Below are 24,504 nucleotides of genomic sequence, written 5' to 3'. Positions count from 1 at the left end.
GTCACACTGCAATGTAAGGCACCCCAACTTGAAATCCTGGTCTCTTGATTACCTTAACCTCTTAGCCTCTTGTAATCTGCTCAGAGAACTGCTTCCTTGGCTCGATCCACCTATGAAGGCTTCTATCTCACTGGAGCAAAGAGAGAAAGACCAGATGGCTGTTGGGGTATTGAGAATAGCTGTGTATGTTGAATACTTCATATGGGGGGCATTCAACAAAGAAGGCAAACACGAGCTGAAATCTAGTCTTAGGTTCTGCTCTTTCAGTCTTCTGTGGTGTCATTGTGCTCTCCTGAGGAAGACCTGCCTTTTCCAGAGATGCCCACAGACATATTTAGGCTGTTTGTGACCTTGGATATCTAAGTTACAACGCCTCCTGGTGGGGACAGTGGGAGCTGCATTTCTTTCTTGGAGACCTTTTAGCCAGGCACCTCCACTCCTTGCTCAGCCACCAAACACTTCAGGGCTGGTGGTAGCTGCTTCTCTTGGGCAAATTGGTGCCACCAATACACAAACCCAACACCCAGGTAACTCAATAAACAGAAGGTTTGGGGGATCAGAGTGACCTTGAGGCCCAGGACAGGGGACGTTGGTGTGGCAGGAAATACTGGTGGCTTCCCTTTCAGGTCTAAGTACTACTTCTGCGTTTGAAGTCTCTTTTTTGAGACAGGTTTTCTCTGTGGAACAGCCTTGGGTGTCCTGGCACTCTCAATGTAGACCAGGCTGGCCTCGCAGAGATCTGCCTGCCTCTGTCTCCTGAGCACTGGGATTAAGGATGAATGCCACCACCGCCCCGCTGCCTTTGAGGTCTTGAGGAAAAACAAAAAACAAAACAAAACAAAAAACAAAAAAAAATCTTACAGGAGATAAAATAATAGAATTTTTTAATAAATTTTCCCCCAAACAATTTCTTTTGATCTTCACCACACAGGGGCCATGGTGGAGAGGAAACTCTCTCCAGGCACCCTAAAAAGTGTCCTGGGTAGACTTAGGAGAAAAGTATTCCTCCGGTGTCAGGAGGCTGAAAGGATCAGGACAAGCAGGGTCCAGGGGCAGCCTGGGCCTTACTGAGACATCCCTCTGACGACGGGGGAAGGTGGGGAGGCTCCCAGGGGGAGCTTTCAAAGGCTCTGCTGGTGGAAGGTGCTCTGCAGACAAAAGCCCCTTCGAGTCCACTGTGGGGCCCTGGAGAGAGGAGCAATGGCTGCCCGGGGTGCCAAGTCCCAGCCTTGGGATGGGGGAGGAAGAGTTAATGGCTAGAATCAGGGCGAACGGAGCCAAACCACCTTATACACCGTCTTAGGGGCTGCCATACTTAAGTCACAACAGCCCAGAAGGCAAATGAGGCAGCCTGGTCCAGGGGAAGAAAAAGAGCGAGGAGGCCTAGGAAAGGTACCAGGCCGGGTCGCAAACAAGAGGCGAAGATGGAGCTGAGGCTCCTTGGGGCAGAGAAGGGGAGCGGGGCGAAGGCGTGGCCTCTTCCGTCCGAGCACCGCAGTCAGAGGTGATGGAGTGCCAGGGGCAAGAGGCAGAGCAGAGGGGTGCGCAGCCCGGCCCAGAGCGCGGGGCCACGAGAGTCTGCGGGTGCCTGACACGCGGCCCCGGGACACGTCTGCTCGCCCCGCTGGTCCTCCCCGCCGTAGCCCCCCCAGTAGTCGTCCTCGGTGGGCGCGTCCCCGCCCTGGCGCCCCCGCGAGTCCTCGGCGGGCAGGTCTCGGTAGAGCGTGGACGGGTCTGCGGGGGGAGCGCCAGCCTCGGCCACGCCGTACAGGTGGTTGGAAGAGCTGTTGCCGCGGGCGCGGCTGCCGGGCCGCGTGGGCGTGGGCGGCGGGCACGCTTGGAAATCGGAGTCGCGCAGCGCGCGCAGGTCCCGGCCCTGGCGCTCCGGCGGGGTGGCGCAGGTCACGTCGGAGCTGGACACCCGCGCGCGCTGGAACCAAGCCCAGAGAGGCCGAGCGCGGCAGTCGCACGCCCAGGGGTTGGCGTTGAGCCGCAGGAACTCGAGCGCCGGCAGGTCGGCCAGCGCCTCTCCCGGCAGCGAGGCCAGGCTGTTGTTGAACAGGTAGAGGATGGTGAGGCGGCTGAGACCGTGGAAAGCCGCGCGGTGCACGCCCTGCAGCCGGTTCCCGTGCAGCAACAGCCGGTCCAGGCTGCCCAAGCCGCGGAACACGTGCTCCGTGAGCAGCCGCAGGCGGTTCCCGTGGAGGAAGAGGTGGCTCAGGTTGGCCAGGTCCGCGAACAAGTCATCCTGGGTGGGGGATGGAAAGAGAAGAGAGTGGCTTGAGACACGGTCGGGAACTCCACTCCAGGACCTAGGGGGAAGGGCAAGGAAGGCGTAATGGCACGGTGGAAAAGTGGGAAAGGGCTCATGCATCGTATCCCAGCCCTGTAACCAAGAGGTTCTTCTAATCTCCTGCCTCCACCTCTTGATTTCTGAGATTTCAGGCTACCAAAACAGTTTAATGTGGTTCTGGGGATCAAACCAAAGGTTTCAAACATGCTAGACTGCATCTTATCAACTGAGTCTGAACCCTGAACTTGAAATCCACGCATCTTCTAACCTGTTTCCTATGGAAAAGGCTACACAATTGAGGTCAGTGGGTCACGTTCCCCAGGGCCACAAGGGACCGAACCCAGTACAACAATGCCAGGCAAGCGCTCTACCGCTGAACTGTAGCTCCAGCACCGTTTTACATTTATATTTTGAGACAGAATCTCACAGAAATGCCCAGGCTGGCTTTGAACTTGCTGCTTAACCTAGGTGATCCGTAAACTTGACATTCCTGTGCTTCAACCTCTTGAGTAGCTTGAATTAACACTCAGTAACACAATACCCGGTTATATCACTGGGTCTTATTTATTTAACGTTATCCCAGGGTGTGTGTGTGTGTGTGTACAGACTTTATAGGAGTGGGTCCTCTCCTTCCATTATATAGGTTTCCAGGATAGAACTCAGGCCACCATGCTGGGTGATTACTTTTCTGATGAGCCATCTTGTCAGCCCTCCTAGGTGAACCTAGATGCTGTCAAGATGGCAGTCAATACTAACCATCGCACAGGGATAATGCCACCTCACCTGCCTGATTCTTAGCTTTAGAGTGTATCCCAGTCCCTGTCAATGCTGGTAACTTCCCAGTGCTTGCTATCTGGCAGGTGTGGGGGAAGCCTGAGGAGTCTGCCTTCCCTGGAGAGGCTGATCAGATTGCCTGAAGACCATACTTGCAGTTTGAGAGTCAGATCATGGGTCTGTCATGAACTGACTGAAATGCCTGGGAAAAGCCATTCTATCTTCTTGTTCCTCAGATTCTTTCCGTGCAAAATGTGGTGATGAAATGGATTGGCATGTATTAAGATGCTTGGATTTTAACGTGGGCCGACATCATGTGAGTTAGCCATGCTTGTTAATTTGGCCGAGACAAGTTATTTCTAAGCATGCTTTCTCCTCTGTAAAGTGAAAACGAGTGTTTCTAGCTCTTGGGTCTGTTCTGAGGACCGATGAAGAGCATTCACACAAGGTTCAGGGGGTGGAGTGCTGGGTACAGTTGCTGCAGATAAAGTTTTGGTCCAGGGATGAAGCCCACGGGCTCAGGAGATAAAAGCACTAACACAAACCCCAGCTTTTCCTTTTTCTAGCTTCCAGACAAGTTGTTTAGTCCCAGTGAGACCCTGTTTCCTTAGTATAGAAGGGAAGAAGATCCTTCAGCAAACTGAAGGAGGTTAGATGTTATGATGCTGTTGAGGGTACAGCAGCTAATAGAGGCAGAGTCAACCATCCATAATTCACGGTTGTCATGACAGCAGGGACTCATTTAGAATCCCATCCCATCCATTTTCCTCTGAGAGGTACTCTTTGGGGACTAGTTGTCCTCCTGGCAGAGTCACCCAGTGTCAACGCCACACCCCAGACATAGAAAAGGAGGGAAGAAGCTAAGGTCCCTGATGCTCCACTGTATCACTGTCCCTCTTACACTGTGGGGACAGTCCCTGGAGTGGAGAAGTCATCTTGGGAGACATCCCAGGAGCCATCACTGGGAGAACCTTGGGGTTATGGCTCAGAAGTACAGGTATAGGTATGTCCATAGGGAGTGGACTCTGTATTTTAATTAACCAGCTTATCAGGGAACCCTTGGTGGTGAGCTGGTATGGGCTGTAGCTCAGTTGTAGAATATTTGCCAGTTGGTGTTCAAAAGCCTGAGTTGGATTACTCCCAGACCCCAACCCATGTACAGTGTGATCTGGGAGCTAGAACTTAGGATCCACCCCTTAAAAGTACCGTTTGCCTCAGAGATGAAGGGTTTAACTGTCGAAAGAGCCAGAGCCCCATTCTTCTCACCCCGTGACCTTGGGGTCCTCCCCAAATTGTGGCCAGTAGATTCAATGGGACAAGAGCATCCCTCTCTGCTCAAGCCAGTTCACCTTGAGCCTGTTCTCCAACCCTGGTTGTGTCTCTCTCCCCCCACCCCCCACCCCCAGTGCCTGGGAAGACGGTTCCTTCCTCATGCTACCTGGGCACCTGGTCGAAGGTCTCAGGAGGGGGGAGTGTGCTGAGTCCCAGCTCATCATATCCACAGCCTCCACCTTCCTGTGTTCCTCTGTGCTTGCACCTCCTCCCATATGCCTTCCGCCCTCTCTGCTACAGGAACTGAGTCTGCCAAGAACCCTCCTCTTGGCCATATTGAGATCAGTCCTCCTCAACCTTCTTGCTACCTCTGACACCAGGACAGTGGTCTCCACCCTCAGATGCCATCACCAGGAGTGGGTGTTCAAGCTCCCAGCTGACCTGCTCACCCTAGGAGCCTCAGCCTTGTGGGTGTGCCCTTCCAGTTTCTCCTTTCCTGTCCTGCCCAGAGAGTGGAGTCTGAGTCCTTCTGCTTAACCCCTCCCTTGGGGTTTCTCTTCACAGAGTGTCAGCAATGGGAGGTCATACTCAGGGAAGTATGTTCAGTGGGGATACAGGAGGGTGATATCAGGCTAAGCATGACTTTGGAGCCTTGGGGTTCAGACATCCCAGGGAACCCAGATGTTTTCAACCACAGCCCAGTTTTGTATTCCAACCTCCCCTTTCTGTGTTACTTAGCTAGATTTCTTGCTCCTCCTGACTCTGAGCCTCAGCCTTGGGGTCCAGTCCCCTCCCCCAACCCAAGTTATAGCCAAATCTCATCACCACTTCCTGGGCTTGAAGCTCGAAAATCCGGTCCTTCCTCCCTCTGCCATTAAAACCTTTCTCTGTGCATTAATAAGCTCTTGACTTTCACAGACCCTGCCCTCCCCCATCACCTTCTTGCACGCCCCCCTCCCTCTGGGCTTGGAACATCTGCTAAAGTCATTCTCTTCCATTTCAAAAACCGCATTTCTCTTGCCTCCTGCCTGGCCGGTTCACAGCTTTCTGTATCCATTTGGAATCTAAATGCAGCATCCCTATGCGTTCCCAACCTTGCCTGAGAGCATCCTATTCTTAACCTTGCTTTCCTCCAACCTTCCAGCGCCTGGCATTGATACTGATCTTCTTAACTACCCAGGCTGTGTGACCTTGGACAGCTCCCAGCACCTCTCTGGGCCTCAGTGATTTTTGTTTTTTGGTTTTTTTTCCTGTGCCCTAAGTGACTTGGAGTCGCTGATCATCCGGGTCCCCTAAGCATTTGCTAATTTTGACTCAGTGAGCTGGGGAGTCGAGCTCACTCATTCAGCAAAGCTGTTCTGTGTGTGTGCACCCCCCATCCCCACCCCACTTCATGGTGCTTGCCCGTCCATGGCAGGTGTCATAATCATCGTCGTCAGCAGGTGATTTGCCAAGTTCTCGTTGAATGCCAAACCCTGTATGGCACAGATCCTGATAGTATCTTAATCATCAACACTATGAGGCAGATGCTATGATGATCTGTATTTGGAGACTAAACTGAGAAGGGGATCCACTTGTCTAAGACCCAGCATCTAACATGGGACATGAACTCCAGAGACAGGACGCTCAACACCTGCGCTGCAGAACCTAATAGACCTGGGCTAGTTCTACCCAGGCAACGCTAAGGTTGGTGAATTCGGGGGTGTTGCTCACTTCCACCTGCTCTGTAGTCTTTCCAAGCTATCATCTCCTTTAGTCCCCACAGCACCTCCTACCCTGAGCAACAGGCCATTGTTTTTCATAGATGGGACCAGGAGGGCACAGCAAATTAGACAGGGCTTAGATTAGAACTCAGGTCCTGCCTGAGCTCAAATACTGCTTGCAAACATCAAGTAAGCCACTGTGGTAACCAAAGGAGAGAAGAAGCTTTTACCATCTGGCCACCCTCCAGCAGGCTCCGGCAGAGCAGGGATACTGTTTTGGTTCACCCTGGAATCCCTGGCACCCTGCATGCTGCTGGCGCGCAGTAGGTGCTCAGTGAGGAGTCTGTTGGTGAATGAACTGGCCTGGCACAGTGCCTAGCCCTCTGCAGACATTCCACGAGAAACTCCACCATGTCCATGGGCACACACGCCACATCCTAACCACGGGCCTCCTCCAGAGCCCTCGTGGGGCAGGCTGGGCTCCATCTTCAGTCACACCTGCTCCTGAGGATCTCACCGAGCCACGTGTTCCTCACCTGCTTGTGGCATCTCCTGGCCTAGTTCCACCAGGCTCAGGCACTTCACAGACAGAGGCTGTCTCTTTTCTTCTCTATAAAGGGCCAGCTGTGAAGAGGCTTCCTCCCTCTGACACCCAGTGCTGCACAGGCCAAGATTGTCCAGAAAAGAAACATGGATCCCAATCCAGAAGACCCCAGTGACCACCTAGGGGTTCAGTAGGCTTGGGCCTTAGCTGACACCAGGCACAGGCTCTGCTTGTGTCCCGAGGGTCAAGAGTTAATTTATTCAACTCTAACCTATGAACTCCTTACCTTACTTGCATCTCACAGCCTATCTTTGTGGAAGGCATCCCTTACATGGCTCCCCACCAGGAAGAGGAGATGGAGACTTAGAGAGGGAAGGCACCTTCCCTGAAGTCAAAAGACTGAGTAGCCTCTAGATATTGATAAAGAGGTCAGGATCTTAGGAGCAGTAATTAAAACAGAATCAAGGTCAGCAAAGTTGGCCAGTAAACTTGTCTGCCGCCAAGCCTGACAACGAAGGTTCAATAGTTGGGAAGAAGGAAGAGAGTACCAACTCCCCTGAGTTGTCCTTTCCACAAGTGTGCCGCAAGCACAACGTGTGCACCTACTGCCCGATACAAACATAAAGAAATGTAATTTAAGAATTAAAAACAAAGACCAAACACCCTTTATCAGAAAATCTGAAATCCTATAGCCTCTAAAATCCAAAGCTTTCAGAGCAGCAAAATAACATATCACCACTAGTGGAGAGTTCCCCACCAGGAAAGTTTGTTTCGAAGTATGGAGTTTGTATGAACTCTCTCTCCTTTAGGCTATGAGGCCAGACGTATAGGAGATGTAGATGAACTATGTATATAGGAGATGTGGATGAACTATGTATATAGGAGACATGGATGAGCTATGTGCTTGGACTTAGGTCCCGCCTTCACAATAACTCATTGTGTGTATATAAATCTTCCGAAATCTGAAGCAAACACATCTGATCCCCAGTTCTTCAGATCAAGGGTACTGAGCCTGTAACAATTACGCACTTTCATCTGACAGTGTAGCCTGTGCTACATACCTTTCATTTCAATACTGATGAACCTTCTAGATAAACATCACTAAGGTGTCAACCTAGGGATGTAGACAAGGGGATGGAAAGAATAGTGATTCCTAGAACTCAGGAATCAGAGGCAGGAGGATTAAGACGTTCAAGGTCAGGGCTGGAGAGATGGCTCAGAACACTGGCTGCTCTTGGAAAGGACCTAGGTTTGAATCCTAGCACCTACATGGCAGCTCACAAGTACCTGCAACTCCAAATGTGGGAGATCTGACTTTCTCTTCTGGCCTCATCAGGCACTGTGCACATGTGATGCACAGATGTACACCCATACACATAAAAATAAATCTCAAAAAAAGAAAGAAGGAAGGAAAGGAAGAAGAGGAGAGGAGGGAGAGGAAGAAGAAGAGGAAGAGAAGGAAGTAGAAGTTCAATGTCATCCTTGGTTACATAATAAGTTCAGAGCCAGCCTGGGATTCGAGAAACCTTACCTTAAAACAAAAACAAACAAAAAAACTATCAAAACAAGCCACACACAAAACTAGGCAAACTAGCAGAAACTCCCAGCCTACTTAGTTGTACTTTGGGGTACTAGCCCTGGAAAGTATGGCTGTATCAGGCAGGTCAAGTGTCAGCTCTTCCTCCCCTGGCTGTGTGGTTGCAGACCCTTCCATTCTGTGTTCCTTGGAGCCAGCTCTGTCCCTACTACCAGGCAATCTGAAGCTCAGCTTGGTGAGGAGCCTAGTAAGGGCCCAGTCACAGGGACAATGGCTTCAGAGACATATGTCCCACACATCCATGGGATCCCCAGCACGCACTGTGGTGAAAACCCCTGCCTGCAAAGGCCTGTAGGCCTGAGATGAAGTGGCTGAGTGGACTCTACAACCGTGGTTCCCAACAAACTCATTAAGAAGAGAAATAGAAGGTGTGGCTTGGATCCTATCCACGGTCCCAGAATAATCCTTAGAGTTGACCCAGATCTCTAAGATAAAGTTCAAGCTGGGGCACATCCCTGAGACCAGTGTTAAATAAAGCTCATTTTAAAAAAACATGGCATTTTAACAAGCGTTTATATAGCTCTTATATATGCCAAGCACTATTCTAAGTGTGCTACAAATTATTCATGCATTTAGTGCTTACAAAATCCCTGGGTGATGGATGCTCGTATTACTCCCATTTCACAGACAGGAAAACTTGAGGCCCAGGTTTGAAAATTGCCACATACTTGTAAACCCGGGACCCAACATAGTGTGTACTTACTATGTGCCTGCTAAGTTGATTGTTGTTATTCAGCAATAATGAGACATACTATTCCAGTCACTACGCATTTTTCTGCCCGCCCCTTTCTCCTTCTGAATACTGTTTCCGAAACTGCTATATTTATGATACTGCATACTACAGATGCTCAATACATTGGTGAATTATCACTATTGTTGTGAGGCGCATCAGGTACACTGATGACCAAGCCCAGGTTGGGGAGAAGGCAGGGCCTTCTGTGTCAGGTTGGGAGTGCCCCCTTCTAGCCAAAGCCTCTGCTCATAGGGAAATACCCTCCTGGATGTTTGTTAGGAGGGTGTGTTTCTGCTTCCTGGGGAAGTGAGATGTGAGGGTTTAACAGTCAGCCAGCCAACATCACAACAATAATAAATAATAATTAGATCAATAATAATAATAATAACAAATAACAATTATTCTTTTCACTCCACCCCCCTGCCCCAGCTACACAGTACAGTTTTACCGGAGACAACGGGTTTAAGGGACAGGATCTAGAAAGGGTGAGGTTTTCCCTTGTGTGCTTAGTGTGATCAGGGACGAGTGTGACTTCAATGAGACAACCCCCCTCCCTAGCAGTGGCCCCACCCTTTGTCCAGCTTGCATGACAAGTGGGAGGGTTTGGGGGTGGATGGGAAAAGATCATGCAAAGGCCTCTGGGCTGAGGCTCTCGGAAAAGGAGAGATCTACAGACTTTGGGGAGTGTGCTGAGTGGGTGCATGAAGGGAGACAGACAGAAGAGGCAGAGGGAGACATACATACGGGGGAGGCGAGTCAGGAGACAGGCAGCAAGGGACAGACCCACAGGCAGAGGCGAATGGGGGCTAGAGGGTTGCGGGGAGGGGGAGACAGACACTGAGAAAGAAGACAGAGAAACAGGTAGAGGGAGATGCAGAGGCAAATGGGGGCTAGAGGGTTACGGGGCGGGGGGAGACAGACACCGAGAAAGAAGACAGAGAAACAGGTAGAGGGAGATGCTGAATCAGGAAAGGTGACAGGAAAGAAGACAGGAGGGGTACTCAGGTCCAGAGAGAAAGAGGAGGAAGAGACCTAGAGGAGATGGCTGGCTCACCTGTAGATGGAGCAGGCTGTTCTCCTGGAGGTAGAGGTACTGTAGGCTGACCAAGCCTCGGAAAATGTTGCCAGGCAGGCTGCTGAGCTGGCAACGGTACAGGTGTAGTGACTGCAGCCTCTCCAGGCCCTGGAAGGTGTCGGGCTCCAGGGAGCGCAGGTGCCGGTTATCACCGAGGTCCAGTTCTTCTAGGGCCTGCAGATGGCGGAAGGTGCCAGGGTGGATGGTGGAGAGGTTGTTGGAGAAGAGCCACAGGGTGAGCAGGTTGGGCCCAAAGGTGCCTGGCCGCAGTGAGCGGATGAGGTTGTTCTGCAAGAAGAGTCGCTGTGTACTGGGTGGCAAGGACAGCGGCACTGAGGAGAAGTTGTTGGCCTGGCAGCTCACGGTGGGCGGGGAGGAGTAGCAGGTGCAGAGCATAGGACAGCTGGGGGTCACGGGAGGAAGGGCCAGAAGTGTCAGCAGTAGGCAGGCTGAGGCAGGACCTGTGGGGAGAGCATAGTGAGGCTTGGTGGGTGGGTGGGTGGGCGTGGGCTCAGGAGGCCTGGCCCCTCCCCTCATATCATTCTCTAGGTTTCTTTGAGGTACATGAAGCTCATTTTCTTTTTCCTTCTCTCTCTCTCTCTCTCTCTCTCTCTCTCTCTCTCTCTCTCTCTCTCTCTCTCTCTCTCTCTCTCTGTGTCTGTCTCTCTGTGTTTTCTTCTTTTTGAGACAGGGTCTTATGTAGCCCAGGTTGCCCTCAAATTTAATGTTTAGCTGAGGATGACCCTGCACATCTGATTCTCCTGCCTCTACCTTCCTAGAGCCAAGATTATATGCCTTGTGCCTATGTTCCTGAGACAAGAACCCCACAAACTCAGCTACAGTCAGCCGCAAGACTGAGACTGTGCAAGGCAGAGAGAGACATAAAGCAGAAGCAAGCCAGAGAGGGGCAGGCAGACAGAGGCAAACGGGCGTGAAAGGCATCCACAGAGAGGTTTCCAACCTCTTTTTTGAGAGCTAGTTTGTCAAGAGTGGATGCTTGTATTACAGCATGGAAGAGTGAGGGCTCCTCTCTCATTCACCCCTGTCCTTTGACCTCTAGTCCTCAACGGAGCAGATAAAGACAGAACCAGCTTGACCTCAGGATCCCCAAAAGGCCTCTGAGGTTTGCCTGGGGAGCTTTGCCTGGGGAGAGGTGGGCCCGAGCCCTCAAACACTTGGTGGGTTTTGTAGACAGCACTGGGAAGTGTCTAGCGTTGTTTGAAGAGCAGGCACCCTTTATTTTCTGGCTGTTTTCACTGTTGCAGTGTTCAACCTTGTTTAGAGTTGGGGTCAAAAGTCTAAGATTAGGGTCAGGGTTCCATTTCCTTAGTACTGAAGCCGGGATGGGGATTCTTTGGGGGTAGGGACAACCCTTTTTAGGGTGTTAAACTACAGCACTGCCTTCTACCCACCAGATGCCAGCAGCACCCTGCCCCCAGTTATGACAATCAAAATGTCTCTAGACATTGCCAAATGTCCTCTGGGAGCAACACCAGCCCACTCGAGAAAGCTAGACACTAACTTGAGACCCGTCGTGGCTAGAAGGCCTGTAGGTGGCAGGGTGACCCACACCCTCCTCCCTCTCCTTGAAGGCCTTGGGAGACTCTTAGCCTTTTCCACCTAGGAAGTAGTTAGAAGGCAAGGCTACAGAGTCAACTCAGGCTCTACTCCAAGTCTCCTGTAAAGTCTTTGTTACATTTTTCAGTTTTTTTCCCAAAGTAACTTTTGGAGTTTGAGCATGGGCTATTCTTCTTACACTACAGACAGGAAAGCAAGACTAAAGTGTGGGTGCCTGTGTTTCTCTGCCCCAGCAAGCAGCCCGGAGCCCTAGCCCTCAATGCTGCAGATAGAGGCTCCAATTGGAACCTCCTTGGCCTTAGTTCTATCGGAATTCCCAGAAAGCCTCTGAGATTTTCCTGGGAAGCTTTCCCTGGGGAGGGGTGAGCCTCCACCCACAAGGCCAGGAGCTATTCTTTTGACCTCAGAAGTTAGAGAAAGGAAGACCTGGTTTGGGGGGGGGGGTGTCCCCATGGCTCAGGGGGTTATCTAGCTGAGAGATGGGTAACTTTGAGTGCCAGATCTCAAAGGCTGCAAAGTGAGGTTTGAGCGTGAAGTTTCCAGGTTCTCTGAGGTGTCTGTGAAGGAGTGACTGTGATCTGGGGCGGACAGTGTCAGACAGGTGCTCACTACAGAAGGTGCTAGCAACCTGGTAGGCAACATTGCATCTGGCAAGCATCCCTGTATCTCTTCCCCGGGAGCTCCATTGACAGTTCCCTGTGCCCCTGGGCAGGGTGCTCCCCAGCTCTTTACTTTGAGGCTCTTCCCAAGGCCAGCCCAGCCCGACTGTGCGACTGTGCGTGCGGATGGCCCCTCCTGGTACCTGAGTGAGCGAGCATGTGCTGGCGGCCCTCTGCGTGTGTGAGTGCCGGCCCCGTGCGTGTGTAGGCTGGGTGTGATGTAATATTCAGTGACACAGCGCGGCTGTTCCATTCGTTCACACCACCTCCGCGTTTCTCGGTCCTTCTCACCCCTCCCCCGTGCGGCGGTTCACGATTACTTTTCTCCTGAGTTTTTCAGAGCCACGTGGGGTGGAGGAGCACGTCTCTCACCCCTGATCTTACCGAGGAAGGAGTCGGGTGTGGAAGTCCGGTGTGGGACCCTGGGCGGACTTCCCCAGCCCTGAGGGCTGGGGTTTAGAATTGGAGATTTCAGAGCTGGGTAAGGCTCTGTGGGGATGACACTTGTATTTCAGAGAAGGCAAACAACTTACCCAAGGTCACACACTACAAAATGGGACAAGACAAGGGCCAGAAAAAGACTGACCTGGTGTCCACTAGGGCACCCCTGTTCCTGTCAGTTATCCTCTGAGCTCCGCCTCACTAAGGACTTTACACCAAAGGAAGCCAGATCCTACTCTGATCCTTTAATCCCACCCCCATCCACAAGCTCAACACAGTGTTGACCAGGCAGCACGGTCAACCTCACCAACCCCCAGGATTATATGGGGCGCTTCCTCCAGCCTCCACTCCAGCCTCCACGGCTGGCTGACTGACTGCTATCCCAGGAGAGAAAGCAGGCAACCCAGATGGCGACTCCCTTTAGCCCCAGGTCCCAAGCGGAGGTCAAGCTCCTCAGGGGCTGGCAAGTTCCCTCACATCCCCCCTCCCCCACTCCGCAAACCCCCTGTTTGGCTCCTCACTCATCCCGTGCTCCTCCCTGCCTCCCTGCGCTCCCGTCCACACCTTTCTCTCAGCGGGATTCACTTCCCTCCGTATCAGTGGTATTCCCTGCAGGCCCTTTGAGGAGGGACCCTAGAGGTGGAGGGCGCTCCATGGCAGTTGCTGCGTAACAGTGACTCTGATGCCATTTCTGGCCCTCGCTGCTGCCGCGCAAAGCAGCTGTAACCCAAGGAGCTTCATCCATAATTCAGGTTGCGGCTCTCACGGAAGGCAGGGGGGAGAGGGAGAGGGAGGTGGTGGGCTCTGGGCTTCTCTGCCCCCAGGCAGGATTGGAGTGGGCACTCCAGGCAGAGGCAAGGTAGGGGGGTGGGAGAGCACCTTGTGCTCCCTCCGCTCTCCCTCCTCCGCCCCTAGCACCTTCCCCTTCTCCCACATCCCCTCCCTAAGGCCTGCTTCTCACGCCTCTTCACAGCCACTCCAGGCCCTCCCCTGAGATCCACAACTATACTCTAGGTTCCCCAATGCATGTCCTGGGCAGGCACAGTGTGTCAGAAGTGGACGGGGGGGGGGGTGGGGGGGGATCCTCAGCCACCATCTAGAACAAATCTTCGTGAGACAGGAAATCACTGAGGTCTGGAAAGCAGAAAAGTGGGCTTCCGGTTGGTAGAACCCCTTTCTGTCCTTCTCAGAATCTTTGGTTTCTTCCCTTCCTTGCCTTTTCTGCAAGCCTCCCTCACCCTCTGTTAACCCCCTAACATGAATGGCGTGTGGGACCAGAGAAGGACTCAATCTGCTCTTGAGCACCTACTGCATGCCAGTACTCCATTTATGCATGCTGCCCTCTTTATCCACAGAACCCAACCTGTCATGGCCCCTGGGGAGATCAATAGTACAAAGGCCCCAACCTTTCTAGGAAGGGAATAAGACTTCACTCTGAAGTCCAAGTGTAATGTGGGACCCAGAGCTGAAAGAACATGCACTGGACTGTGGACCAAGGACCTGCTCTGACCTTTCTTTCAGAGTCCCCTTCCCCCATCACACCTTCTCAATAAGAGATGCTGGCCTAGAGGTAAAGGGAATATAGGTACTGTGCCCAGATGCTCAGTCTTGGAACAACCACAATGCTAGCTGTTCAGGGTCGGGGTCAGGGTCATGGGGTGGGTGTGGGGACAGGACAGGATGGACATAGGCTCTCTCCATAGATTTCCACTCCTAGGTTCCAGGCTCTGGTTACTCTAGAGCACAGCACAATTGAGAGTCAAGAAGAGGTGATCAGTGACCAAAGGCATAGCCAGATCTGGCCACAGGAGGGAGTGGAGAGAGGCTACAACATGATATTGATCCCCGGAAGGCTAAGGTACCCAGAGCCAAGAGGATCCATTCACCAAGGGATCATGGTCAAAGCCCAAGGGCTGCCAGACCTTGGAGTACCCAGGATCTGAGATAAAGTTCTCAGCTTGTGCCAACCGTTAGGCCAGAGGCTCCTGGGAATAAGAAACTTGAGGAGGAAGGGGTGGGGGCAGTGTCCAAGGCAGGAACCAGGGTGCACCATAATAAGGCAGAGATGTCCCAGTAAAAGTAGACAGGCCTCTAGTTGTAGAAAGAAGGTTCTGGGTCCTAAATACAAGCACCATCTGCACACCTCAAACGCTGCCTCAGGGAAGAGCCAGGGGCCTGCCAGGCAGATGCTGAGGGGGCAGAGGGTGAGGAGGTGGGGGGCCTTGGGAGTGGCAGGGGGGCGATGGCATACCAGTGACGCAGGGGCCTGAGGAGGCACCGATGCAGGTGACTGGAGGCTTTAAAGCTGCTGCAAACAGCTTCTCACTCTGCCAGAATGTAACACCCCAAAATAAGCAGCTACTGTGGGGCGGCAGGATCCGACGTCGGGGCTTGGAGATATAAATGGCAGCACTGAGGCAGCCCAGGTACCCACCCCAAGGAGGCTGCCCCCCACCCCCACACACAAAGTGCTCACGCTCCTTCCCTCAGATCTAACCCTAACCCGAGCTCAGGGTCCTTTGGACTAGCCCACCAGCTACTCCTGAGAGAAGGGCTATACCAGGCAGGCGCTTTGGAATGGAGAGCTTCCCACGTGGAAGTGGTTACCAGAAGCCTCTTTGTCTACTCCCTGGGCACCATCGCTTCTCTTCCATCTCCCTCTCTGGCTTCTGTTGACATCCTAATCCGTCTCAAATCACTCTACCACGTAGGGATCCCGGCCCCCAACCCTGGTGACCATTTTCCTGGTGTCTGAGTCTTACATCTATCCTTCCTCACCAGCTTCCGCTGGCTTCTAGTCCTCCCATCCCCTTTCTATTCCAATCTCCTAGAGCCCCAGTCCTCACCCTTCCGGTTATCTCCCCCCACCCCGCTCCCTTCTATCTTTTTATGCCCCTGTACACCTCTCTCCTGAACTGGTCACCCTTTCCCCCCTCTTTCTTGGTCTTCCCCTGGACCCCAGTTTCTGGTCGTCTAACCTTTATGCCTCCTCCTACCCCTCCTTTATCCCGCCCCCACCTCCTCTTTCTCACCCCCACCTCCCTAGACACTTTTCTCATCCTGACTCCCCTCCTCCCTCCGACCCCTACCCTCCCCGCCCCCAGTCTCCAGCCCACACCCTTGGCTGTCACTCAGTGCTCGGAACTAGCCTCCTTCTAGCCCCTCCATCTGTGCGACTAGGTAGGGCCATTGGGAAATCTCTCTCTACCCACTCCATTCCCAGGCAGACCCCTACCCACATGGCTTGTCTTCCCAGGTGACTGGAAAGTGCTGAGACACCGGGCACGAGGAGTTGCTGAGTCGGCGCTTCCCCAGCCGGCCCGAGTCCTCAGCGTCCCCCGGAGCAGGTGGAGCCGGGACAACAGAACCTGAGCCTCTTTCTCCTCCTCCCAGCCAGCTCGGTCTGCCCTCCGCGTCCCCCCTTGGTCACGAGCTCCCCGCACATTCCCGCAGGCTCCAAGCCCAGTGCCCTCCTGCGGCTGGCAGCTCTGGGGGCGGAGGCGCCGCTCCCGCGCTAAGCGGTTTTTTGCTCTCTACCCACCCCACCCCCTTCACTGCCCCACCCTCGTGCCCAAGGAAAGGGGCGCCTCTCTCTAGTGTCCTCCCTCCGGCCGGTGTCCCTACCTTGCAGCAGGCGCCGGAGCCCGGGCAGCATCTTGTCTCGACGATCGGGGGAGGGGGCGGCGGGGGAGAGGGCGCTCCCACTCGCTCCCTTATCCCGCCGGACAGACGGCGGGGACTCCGCGGGGCTCCGTAAGGACCCGGGGAGTCCCGGGCTACGTAGCGGGGCTGCGGAGTTCTACCCTGCGCCCCCCGGACTCCGTGCCTCGGAAGGAGCCATCGGCCCCGACGGGACGGGGCGGGGCACGACGGGATGGAAAGGGCTGGGTTGACCCTGGACACCCGGTGTCCGCGCCCCTTCGGCAGCGCGGCCCCGCAGGGAGTCGGTTAGTCAGTCGGTCCGTGCGCCCCGGCTGCTCGCCGAGGGAGAGTGGGGACAGCGAAGAAGCGCTCCCCCCCCCCCCATTCCCGCACTCGCTGGCTCCTCCCTCGCTTCCCGGCCTGCCGGTTTAACCCTTTGCTGGCTACTAGGAGGCGGGAGTAGTTCTCCATTTAGCCCACTCAGTCTCGGGCCCCCTCCCAACCTTGGGAGATCGGGAAGGCTGTTTTCCCGTAGCCTCCGCGGCGCCATGCCTTTAGAGAAATCCCTTCTTGGTGTGTGTGTGTGTGTGTGTGTGCGCGCGCGCGCGCATGCAGTAGTGTTGAGTCCCCTCCCCACCCCCACCCCCACCCTCACCCCCTGACTTGTTCAGGGTGAGGATTTCCCAACTTTCCCAGAAGATATGCAGTTTCAGAGCAGTTTCCCACTCAGCGCCCCTCCTCCTGCCCTGTCCTTCGCGATCGTTTGCGTCCCTTAAAGACTGCAAAATTTCACGTTTTCTTTTCTTCCCAGACCCTCAGGGCGGTTTGCTTAGCTATAGGACCAGTATGTCTAGGAGTTCGTGTGAGCAAGTGAATGTGCGCGTGCTCGCGCGCGCAGACGCTTGGGCAGGTGTAGCTGAGTGCCGGCCTTTTATTCCTGTCGGGAACCAGGACCAGGGCGGGAGTACTAGTGTGTGCTCGCTGGTTTCTGCTCTGGTTGGGCCACGCGAGGGCTGTGTGAAATTCTGGCGAAGGGAATAAATGTTCGGGTGTGTTGTATGTACCTTAAAGCCTTTTACAAATGGGTGTAAGTTTGAGCGTGCGCGCGGATTGTGTGTGTGTGTGTGTGTGTGTGTGTGTGTGTGAACGCGCGCACGCGCGCGTTTATTTACGTGATATGTCCCAAAGGGTATGATTTCTTATCTCTCGCCAGAGGGCAGAAGAGGACCCAAAAGTGGTAGCAGACTGCTGGTTCACAAAAACTTCTAACCCTCTTCTTACCAAGGGGCGGATAGGGGCCTCATAGGGTCCCTAGACGCCTCTATCCTGGCGGAGTCAGCCAATCCCTGACCTCAGCGCTTTATTTTAAAAGCCTCAACGCCTTTCGCCCTAGTCTTGGTCAGTCTAAGGTGCCTAGTACTCGGTTTTTGATAACCCCCGTATGAAGGATACTCGGGGGAGCCGCTTCGGGAACTGTCGCCAAGCGGCGCGGGCGGGGTTGGGATTGCTGCAGTGGTGCCTACGGCGACGGGTGCCAGGGCCATCTGGACGTAGTCGGACCCTGCCTGCGAGTGGAGCGGAGGAACCCTTAGTCCAGGCACTGGCTCCTCTTCATACCTGTGACTGGGTCCAACGCTGTGCACGGCATACAGTCGGCGCTTTATAAATGCTAGTCTCATTCTTCTCATTCACTCCACGAACCTTTTATAATCTGCCATTCTTCTCTCGTACTCATTCGATTTCTCTCATTTTCTCCCCCAACTCTTATTCATATTTTATGATCCCCATCTTTAATCTCTATTCTCTTGTGCGCCGCCTTTTAGTTTCTGCCCTTTCCTCCCCAAAGATGAGATATCTTCTGTCTTCATTGGGTCTCTCTCTCTCTCTCTCTCTCTCTCTCTCTCTCTCTCTGTGTGTGTGTGTGTGTGTGTGTGTGAGAGAGAGAGAGAGAGAGAGAGAGAGAGAGAGAGAGAGAGAGAGAGAGTCCCAGCCTCCTCTTGGCCTCTCCACGTCCGCATGTGTTTCCTCGCCTCTTTGTCTCTACTCCCTTCCTCCCTTTCATCTTGTTTCTTGGCTGAGCTGCGATGGTGGTGGTGGTAGCTGCTCTCAGACTCTTGCACCTCACTCTGGAGTGCCCCCTGGTGGTTCTATCTTACGTTGCTTCCGGGGCTCGCAGCTTGGCAGCCCCAGGATTTTCTCTCCTGCTTTTCTCTTTTCCAGGTCAGATAGAAACACAGGGGCACCTTTGGGTCTCCTCTCTCTGGAATAGAGCCTTGATTTTCCTTGGGTCCTACCCTGTGCAGGGCCCGTGCCTGGAGCGCGCGCGAGGGTGGGGGTGGGGTTAGTGCTGGAGGGGGCGGCGGGGAGGGAGTGTTGGGGGTAGCAGGGTGGGATTTGGCGTCCTTCCCCGGAATGAGCCGCGGCACAATCTGTCGCTGGATTTGTTTGCCGAGCTGCCTCCGGAGCGCAATGGGGCTGGCTCCCGGGGAGCGAAATATCACAAGATGCGGAGACAGACGCTGAGGGGCGGGTGGGCGGCGGGCTGACTCAGGTGTGCTTCATCGACTCCCTGGGCCTCAGCTCTTCTGAGAGGGGTGGGAGGGGACACTGGCCCCCAGCACAGGCAGGCAACCAAAGCTTGGAGGGGAACCCCATCCCTGGGATGAGCTGTGTGGGGAAGAGGGTCCTTAGCTCCAGGCCTCTCCATCAGTCCAAGTTGGGATTCCCTAGACAGCCACAAGCTCTCTAAGCCACCGCCTTGTACAGGTGTTCGGGTTTCCCATGGTTATCTGTTGACTCACCACTCCAGACTCCTCTAGACTGCCAGCGTTTTGAGGGCAGGGAATGCTTCTCATACAGTGTGTCCAACAGGTGCAGCAAGGCTGTTGGACCGCTGGCTGGTAGGTGGGCGGATGGCTAGTAGCGGTTTCCCAGAACCCTGCTGTGCGTTTGGATTTCCCTGTGGGCTATTCCCACCTCTTGCTTCTCCAGACATTTACACTTGGGGTCCCCTCTCCTTGCACTCTGACAACTCTCTCTGGATTTGAGCACCAGCTTTCTCTAAGTACCCCGGTCCATTCACTCTCTTCCTTACACTCCCTTTACTCATTTGTTCATAGAGAAAGTAGCATTCATCAGGTTACATAGTCTCCAGCTCCCAAGGCAAGCTGGCCTCATTGCTGTTTCGCGGTCTTTTTTTTTTTTTTTTGATAGGGCATTAGAGGCAGACCCCGTGATGGGTATTTTCGTTTGTTTGTGGGTTTTTGTTTTTGTTTGTTTGTTTGGCAGCGAAATGTTTGGAGATCCCAAGGGGTATACTGATGGCTCAGTGTAACCAGGTAAGGTGGCCTGGTCATGTAGACAGATCTCTGCTTAGACAGTTGGCCAGGCTCTGGGTACTCTTGGCCACAGACATGGCCCGCCCTCTGGTGGCTATATGCGGAGCTGCAGTCCCAGTGGAAACCAAAGATCTCTAGAAAGGGGTTGATGAATATAGACTATTCTACACCCCACCCCCCCAGCAAGTCAGTTTCTGGGAAAAAGAAGGCTTCTAGAAGGAGGTGGCATATTAGCCAGATTAGCACAACATGTCCTCCATGAGTATTCTCATTGTGTCACTGGGACCCCTAATCTCTCTGGTGGTCCCATTTAGTGAGTTAACAGAGCCTCCTCCACCCCCCTCCTAAACACCTCCTGTTTGGCACCTTTGACATTAGAACACTGTTTAGTAAATGCATATTTTGAGATTGCTCAGTGGTCACAAACACAGAGGCTCTGTCTAGTGCATGCCTCTCTGCACAATTCACTAGTTAAACAGATGACCTTCACCAAGGGGCTGAGCGCTCTCTAAGCCTCCAGGCTCCTCAGGTAGAAAACGCGAAAGGAAAAATTCTGGTTTCCAGATCATAGAGTTGTTTGAGGATTAAATGAGATAAAGCGTGAAAAAAAATCTAAAAGAGTCTCTGACCCCACGCTCAATAATGAGAAATAGTGTCACTACCTGTGCTTGTAGCCTAGAACGACCTGGAGACCAGACTCTGCAGTTTGTGGGTAAAAAGGAGAGTTAGAACCTAAGTTCATCGGGGGTAAAGGGTGGTGCTAGGTTGTGAGTCCTTAGTCATGATGGCCTCCCCATGGAGCTGAACTTGACATTGCTAGCATCTCTTAGCACATGCCAAGGTTGTTCAGCGTGATGGCAGGATTCCCAACCTCAACCAGAAGTTCAGCCTCAATCCTGCCTGTGAGTGTAACCTGGGATGGCCTCTCAGGGCTTCAGTTTCCCCACTGTTGAAGTGAACATCACGGATTTGGAGTTCCTGAGAGCCTGGCTTTCTGGCCTTCCTTCTGGGATGGAAGTTACTGAACCTGGGGTCTTACCGTCCCAGCTCTGGGCAGTGGGTGGTGTATGGGCTCAGTAGATGATCAGGATTTATATGTAGGGATTCTGTGGAACTTCATTTTAGGGTTCTTAGCTCTCTCTCTATCCACCACTCAGAGCTAGTGGGTGTTCCCCTGCATTACTCTGAACTGGTCCATGACCACACACACTGCATCATCTTCAAGATGCACCCGCAGCCTCTCCTGGAGGATCATGACCTGTTCTGCCAGGCTTGTGGGGGATAGGACACCAAAACAGACCTTTCTAAATTGAGGAAGAAAAAAAAACCCAAACAATATTAGTTTAAAGGTCATGTTTGGGACCTGGAGAAGTGATTTGGAGGTTAAAAACATTTGTTCTAGCAGAGGACCAGGGTTGGGTTTCCAGCATCCACACGGTGGCTAACAAACATCTGGAACTCTAGTTCCAGAAGATTCAATTCATGTTATTTATGGCACTTACTGTGTGTCATTACTTATTTCAGGCCACCAACTTCTGTGCACTAGATGACTTAGAGAAACTCTGTGAGGGAGGTTTTGTTTGTTTGTAGTCCGTTTAGCAGATGAGACACAAACTGGAGTCAGAAGAGTCTTGCCTTGAGCTCCATACTTCCCAGTCTTTCTCCAGGCAACATCCATCCATGAGATAAGAATTACCTAAGGCCTCTTAGAGCCTGTATGCGCATTGTGGTGCTAGGGACTACAGAGTTTTGTTTTTTTTTTTTTTTTTTAATCAAGGCCCAACTCTCCTTTGAGGATACTCATGAGCATTTTCTCCAACCCACCTATCTGTTACATCTGTTCCCATAACAGAAGCTTGGCTCAGGGGAGGTGGGGTGCATTAGAGAGAATGCTCACAGACCATAGATCTGCAGATCTGGGTGTTTGTGTGTTTGTCCTTGAGGACTCTTGTTAGGGCTAAAATTATAGTTTGGAAGAGACTAGGACATGGTATATTTCTGTATAGAACCTTGTGGAATCAATCCATTCTAAATTTGAATCCAGATTTCTAGTATCAGATTTCTTTGTAGAATGCAGGAAGGGTGGCTGCGGCTTGGGAAGCGAAGGGTTACGCAGAGGGGCAAGTCTTGCCTGCTTTGACTGCTCTGTGAGGAGAGAACTCCCAGCCTATGTTAATAGTATTTCTATTTGCACTTGCCCCCCAACTCTGTACATTTTAGGTCCAGCCATGCCAAGAAGTCACATGACTTCATCGAAAAGGGTCAGGACTGAGCAACCTCAGTACATACTCATCTCTCTTTCTTGAAGCCCCACACGGTGCTGAGCTTCAGTCAAGATTTGGCTTCCTGGAGGCATAGTAATTCAAAAGTTGGGTCCCACTGTATGGACTTGAGTCCCTTGAAGGATGAAGGCCTCTTGTATCCTTAAGACCATGAACTTGCCGACTTGCCTAGTTCAGAGTTCACATTTTCTCTCATTCCACTTATTTTATGTATGCAGAAGTGAGCCCTGTCAATGTCCCTGACATTTTCATGTCACACATACATTCTGCTGCGGTCTGGGTCGTGCTGGTATCTATCGAAGGGTGAAAAATTAAATTGGAGGTGGGGCAGTGCTTAGAAGTCCTGTTTGTGGTGTTTACTAGATGGGTTGCCTTGGAGATTTTTAGTCTGGGGACCACATTAGAGAGCAAACAGAACAAACAAACAAACAAACACAAAACAAACAAAACCCAATGAGCCCAACATCCGTATTGCTATAACTACACTTCTTTGCATTACCTTTATGAAGACATCACATAAGGGTGGGCGTTTTGGCATGTCTGAGATCCTCTTTGGGAAAGACTTTCTTTAGTTATGTAGTGAGCAGACAGAGCAGAATAATTCTTTCCCTCTGGGTTCCACTGGATTTTCAAGGGAGGGCAAGTTCATGGGAAAGGGGGGGATGGTAGGATAGGGGTGAAGAGAAGAGCCACATGCCTTAGAAGGAGGGACATAAGACCCCTACTGACTGGGGTCTGCAGTCACTGCCTAGTCCAGATCCCTGTTGCAATATCCTGCTGACAGATATCTCTGCCTCTCAGTCCATTTTCCTCAATTAAGCTGAGAATTAATCTTCCTAAGGTATAGTCTTGCTCATGCATCATTCTGCTCAAAAACCTCAGCGGCCAAATCTGGCTAGCAAAGGATTCCTCTCTGTCGACTCTCAGGCACTCCCTGGAATCTAGCACATGAATCGAAAGACTTCAATAGACAAAGAGGTGAGGGATGTGGCCGGCTGCTTCACCCAGTTGGATAGGAAGAGAGCAAACAGATACTTGGAAAATAGTTCAAACTGTTTGTGATCAAAGAGATGGAAATGAAAGCTGAATCAGGGTAGCATTTCAGACTGATTAAATTAGCAGAATTTAACAGACATCATCATCCTGCGCTGGCAAGGCTGGGTAAAATCTGTGCAGGCGAGTCATTGGAAGCAGTGTGCAAGCCTGCAAAACAACCAAGTGAATATGCAACAAGAGCCCTGAGAGTATTGTTATCTTTTGACCCACTAAGCCCGCTTCTGGGAATTGGTCTAAAGAACATAATTCAGTAGGTGGAAAAAAGCCCCCAGGCGTGCCAGTGGAATCCTTCTCTTTCATTTCTCCAAGCAGTGAGATGGTTAAGAAAACCACGGCTGTTCTAGTCAAGGCAAGGCTATACGGCGAAAACCTGGTAATAATCAAGGATATGCAGAAACATGCAAACTGTTTATAACTTGTTTGTTGATAAAGGGCAGGACACAAAATTTGCATGAATACTGATTGCAGGCATGCAAAATAAGTACTCATTTACAAAGTCAAGAGGAGACTATGCAAAAACGGAAATTGGCAACCGTTGGGAAAGTGATGGGTGATTTTTCTTTTTTGCTTAACTATCTGTTAATAATTTTGAAATTTATTTCCATAACGGAATAGGTTCTATAACAACAAAATCTTGTACGGTCAATGAAGTAAAACTCATTAGCTTCCACTCACTGTAATTACAATTGTGACACTTACCGGGCACTTCATACATTCCAAGAAGTGAATGAATGCCTTATGCATCTTTTCAGGCATCCTGTGACATAAAGGCATCTTACTTCATCTTTGCAGGCATCCTGTGACATAAAAATATCACTCCCATTTTATAAATTAGGAATCTGTGTGGCTAGCCTACCTGTCCAGCCAAAGAGCTTTAACTCTAGTCTGTTTGATTCACAGAAATCATGTTGAATTCTAAAACCGGCATCGTATACTAGTGTTTGAGAAACTCCAGACACTAATGTATTGCCACCATGATTTTGAGGATAGCTGTGGTTCACATTGAGTGTAACATGAATCACTTAGTTTTAGAATTCCAATCAAATCACTTTAGAAACACTTAAATTCTTTCATTAGCATTTGATTTATAAAGCTGTTCATTACTTACTTGCTTATTTACTTTTATGTCTATCAGTGTTTTTCCTTCCTGCCTAGGTGTTAGATCACTTGGACCTGAAGTTATAGATGACTGAGGGTCCCCATGTGGGTACTGGGAACTGAAGCTGAGTCCTCTGGAAGAGCAGCAAGTGCTTTTTTTTTTTTTTTCGTGACAGGGTTTCTCTGTGTAGCCCTGGCTGTCCTGGAACTCACTCTGTAGACCAGGCTGGCCTCGAACTCAGAAATCCGCCTGCCTCTGCCTCCCAAGTGCTGGGATTAAAGGCGTGCGCCACCACGCCCAGCGCAGCAAGTGCTCTTAACTTCCATCCGTCTAGCCTTCCCATCAGAGACTCTGGAAGTGGAGTTGCAGGCAGTAGTGAGCTGCCTGATGTGGGTCCTGGGAACCAAACTCAGGTCCT

At 52.0% G+C, this 24,504-nt stretch overlaps 1 protein-coding gene across 1 annotated transcript; it reads right to left on the bottom strand.

The window, feature by feature from the left end:
* Positions 1–902: 902 nt before the first annotated feature.
* Positions 903–16,637, bottom strand: Rtn4rl2 (reticulon 4 receptor like 2). The gene is made up of 3 exons (XM_021156539.3): positions 16,294–16,637; positions 9,971–10,452; positions 903–2,248 (listed from the first exon to the last, which is right to left on the bottom strand). Exons 1-3 carry the CDS (start codon positions 16,322–16,324, stop codon positions 1,499–1,501), a joined length of 1,263 nt encoding a protein of 420 aa, XP_021012198.1. The 5' UTR covers positions 16,325–16,637; the 3' UTR covers positions 903–1,498.
* Positions 16,638–24,504: the final 7,867 nt, after the last annotated feature.

The sequence above is a fragment of the Mus caroli genome, unplaced genomic scaffold (assembly GCF_978045245.1).
Source record: "Mus caroli unplaced genomic scaffold, Mus_caroli_1 scaffold_2, whole genome shotgun sequence".
Classification (NCBI taxonomy): Eukaryota; Metazoa; Chordata; class Mammalia; order Rodentia; family Muridae; genus Mus; species Mus caroli.
Note: the sequence above shows the minus strand (reverse complement) of the source record. Positions and strands in the feature narration are given on the sequence as shown.

Coding starts and splice junctions, on each gene's coding strand:
- Rtn4rl2 (XM_021156539.3), bottom strand. CDS start 16,324: ATGCTGCCCGGGCTCCGGCGCCTGCTGCAAG. Junction 10,453..16,293: donor GCTCCGGCGCCTGCTGCAAG/GTAGGGACACCG, acceptor CTCTCCCCACAG/GTCCTGCCTCAGCCTGCCTA. Junction 2,249..9,970: donor ACAGCCTGCTCCATCTACAG/GTGAGCCAGCCA, acceptor TCCCCCACCCAG/GATGACTTGTTCGCGGACCT.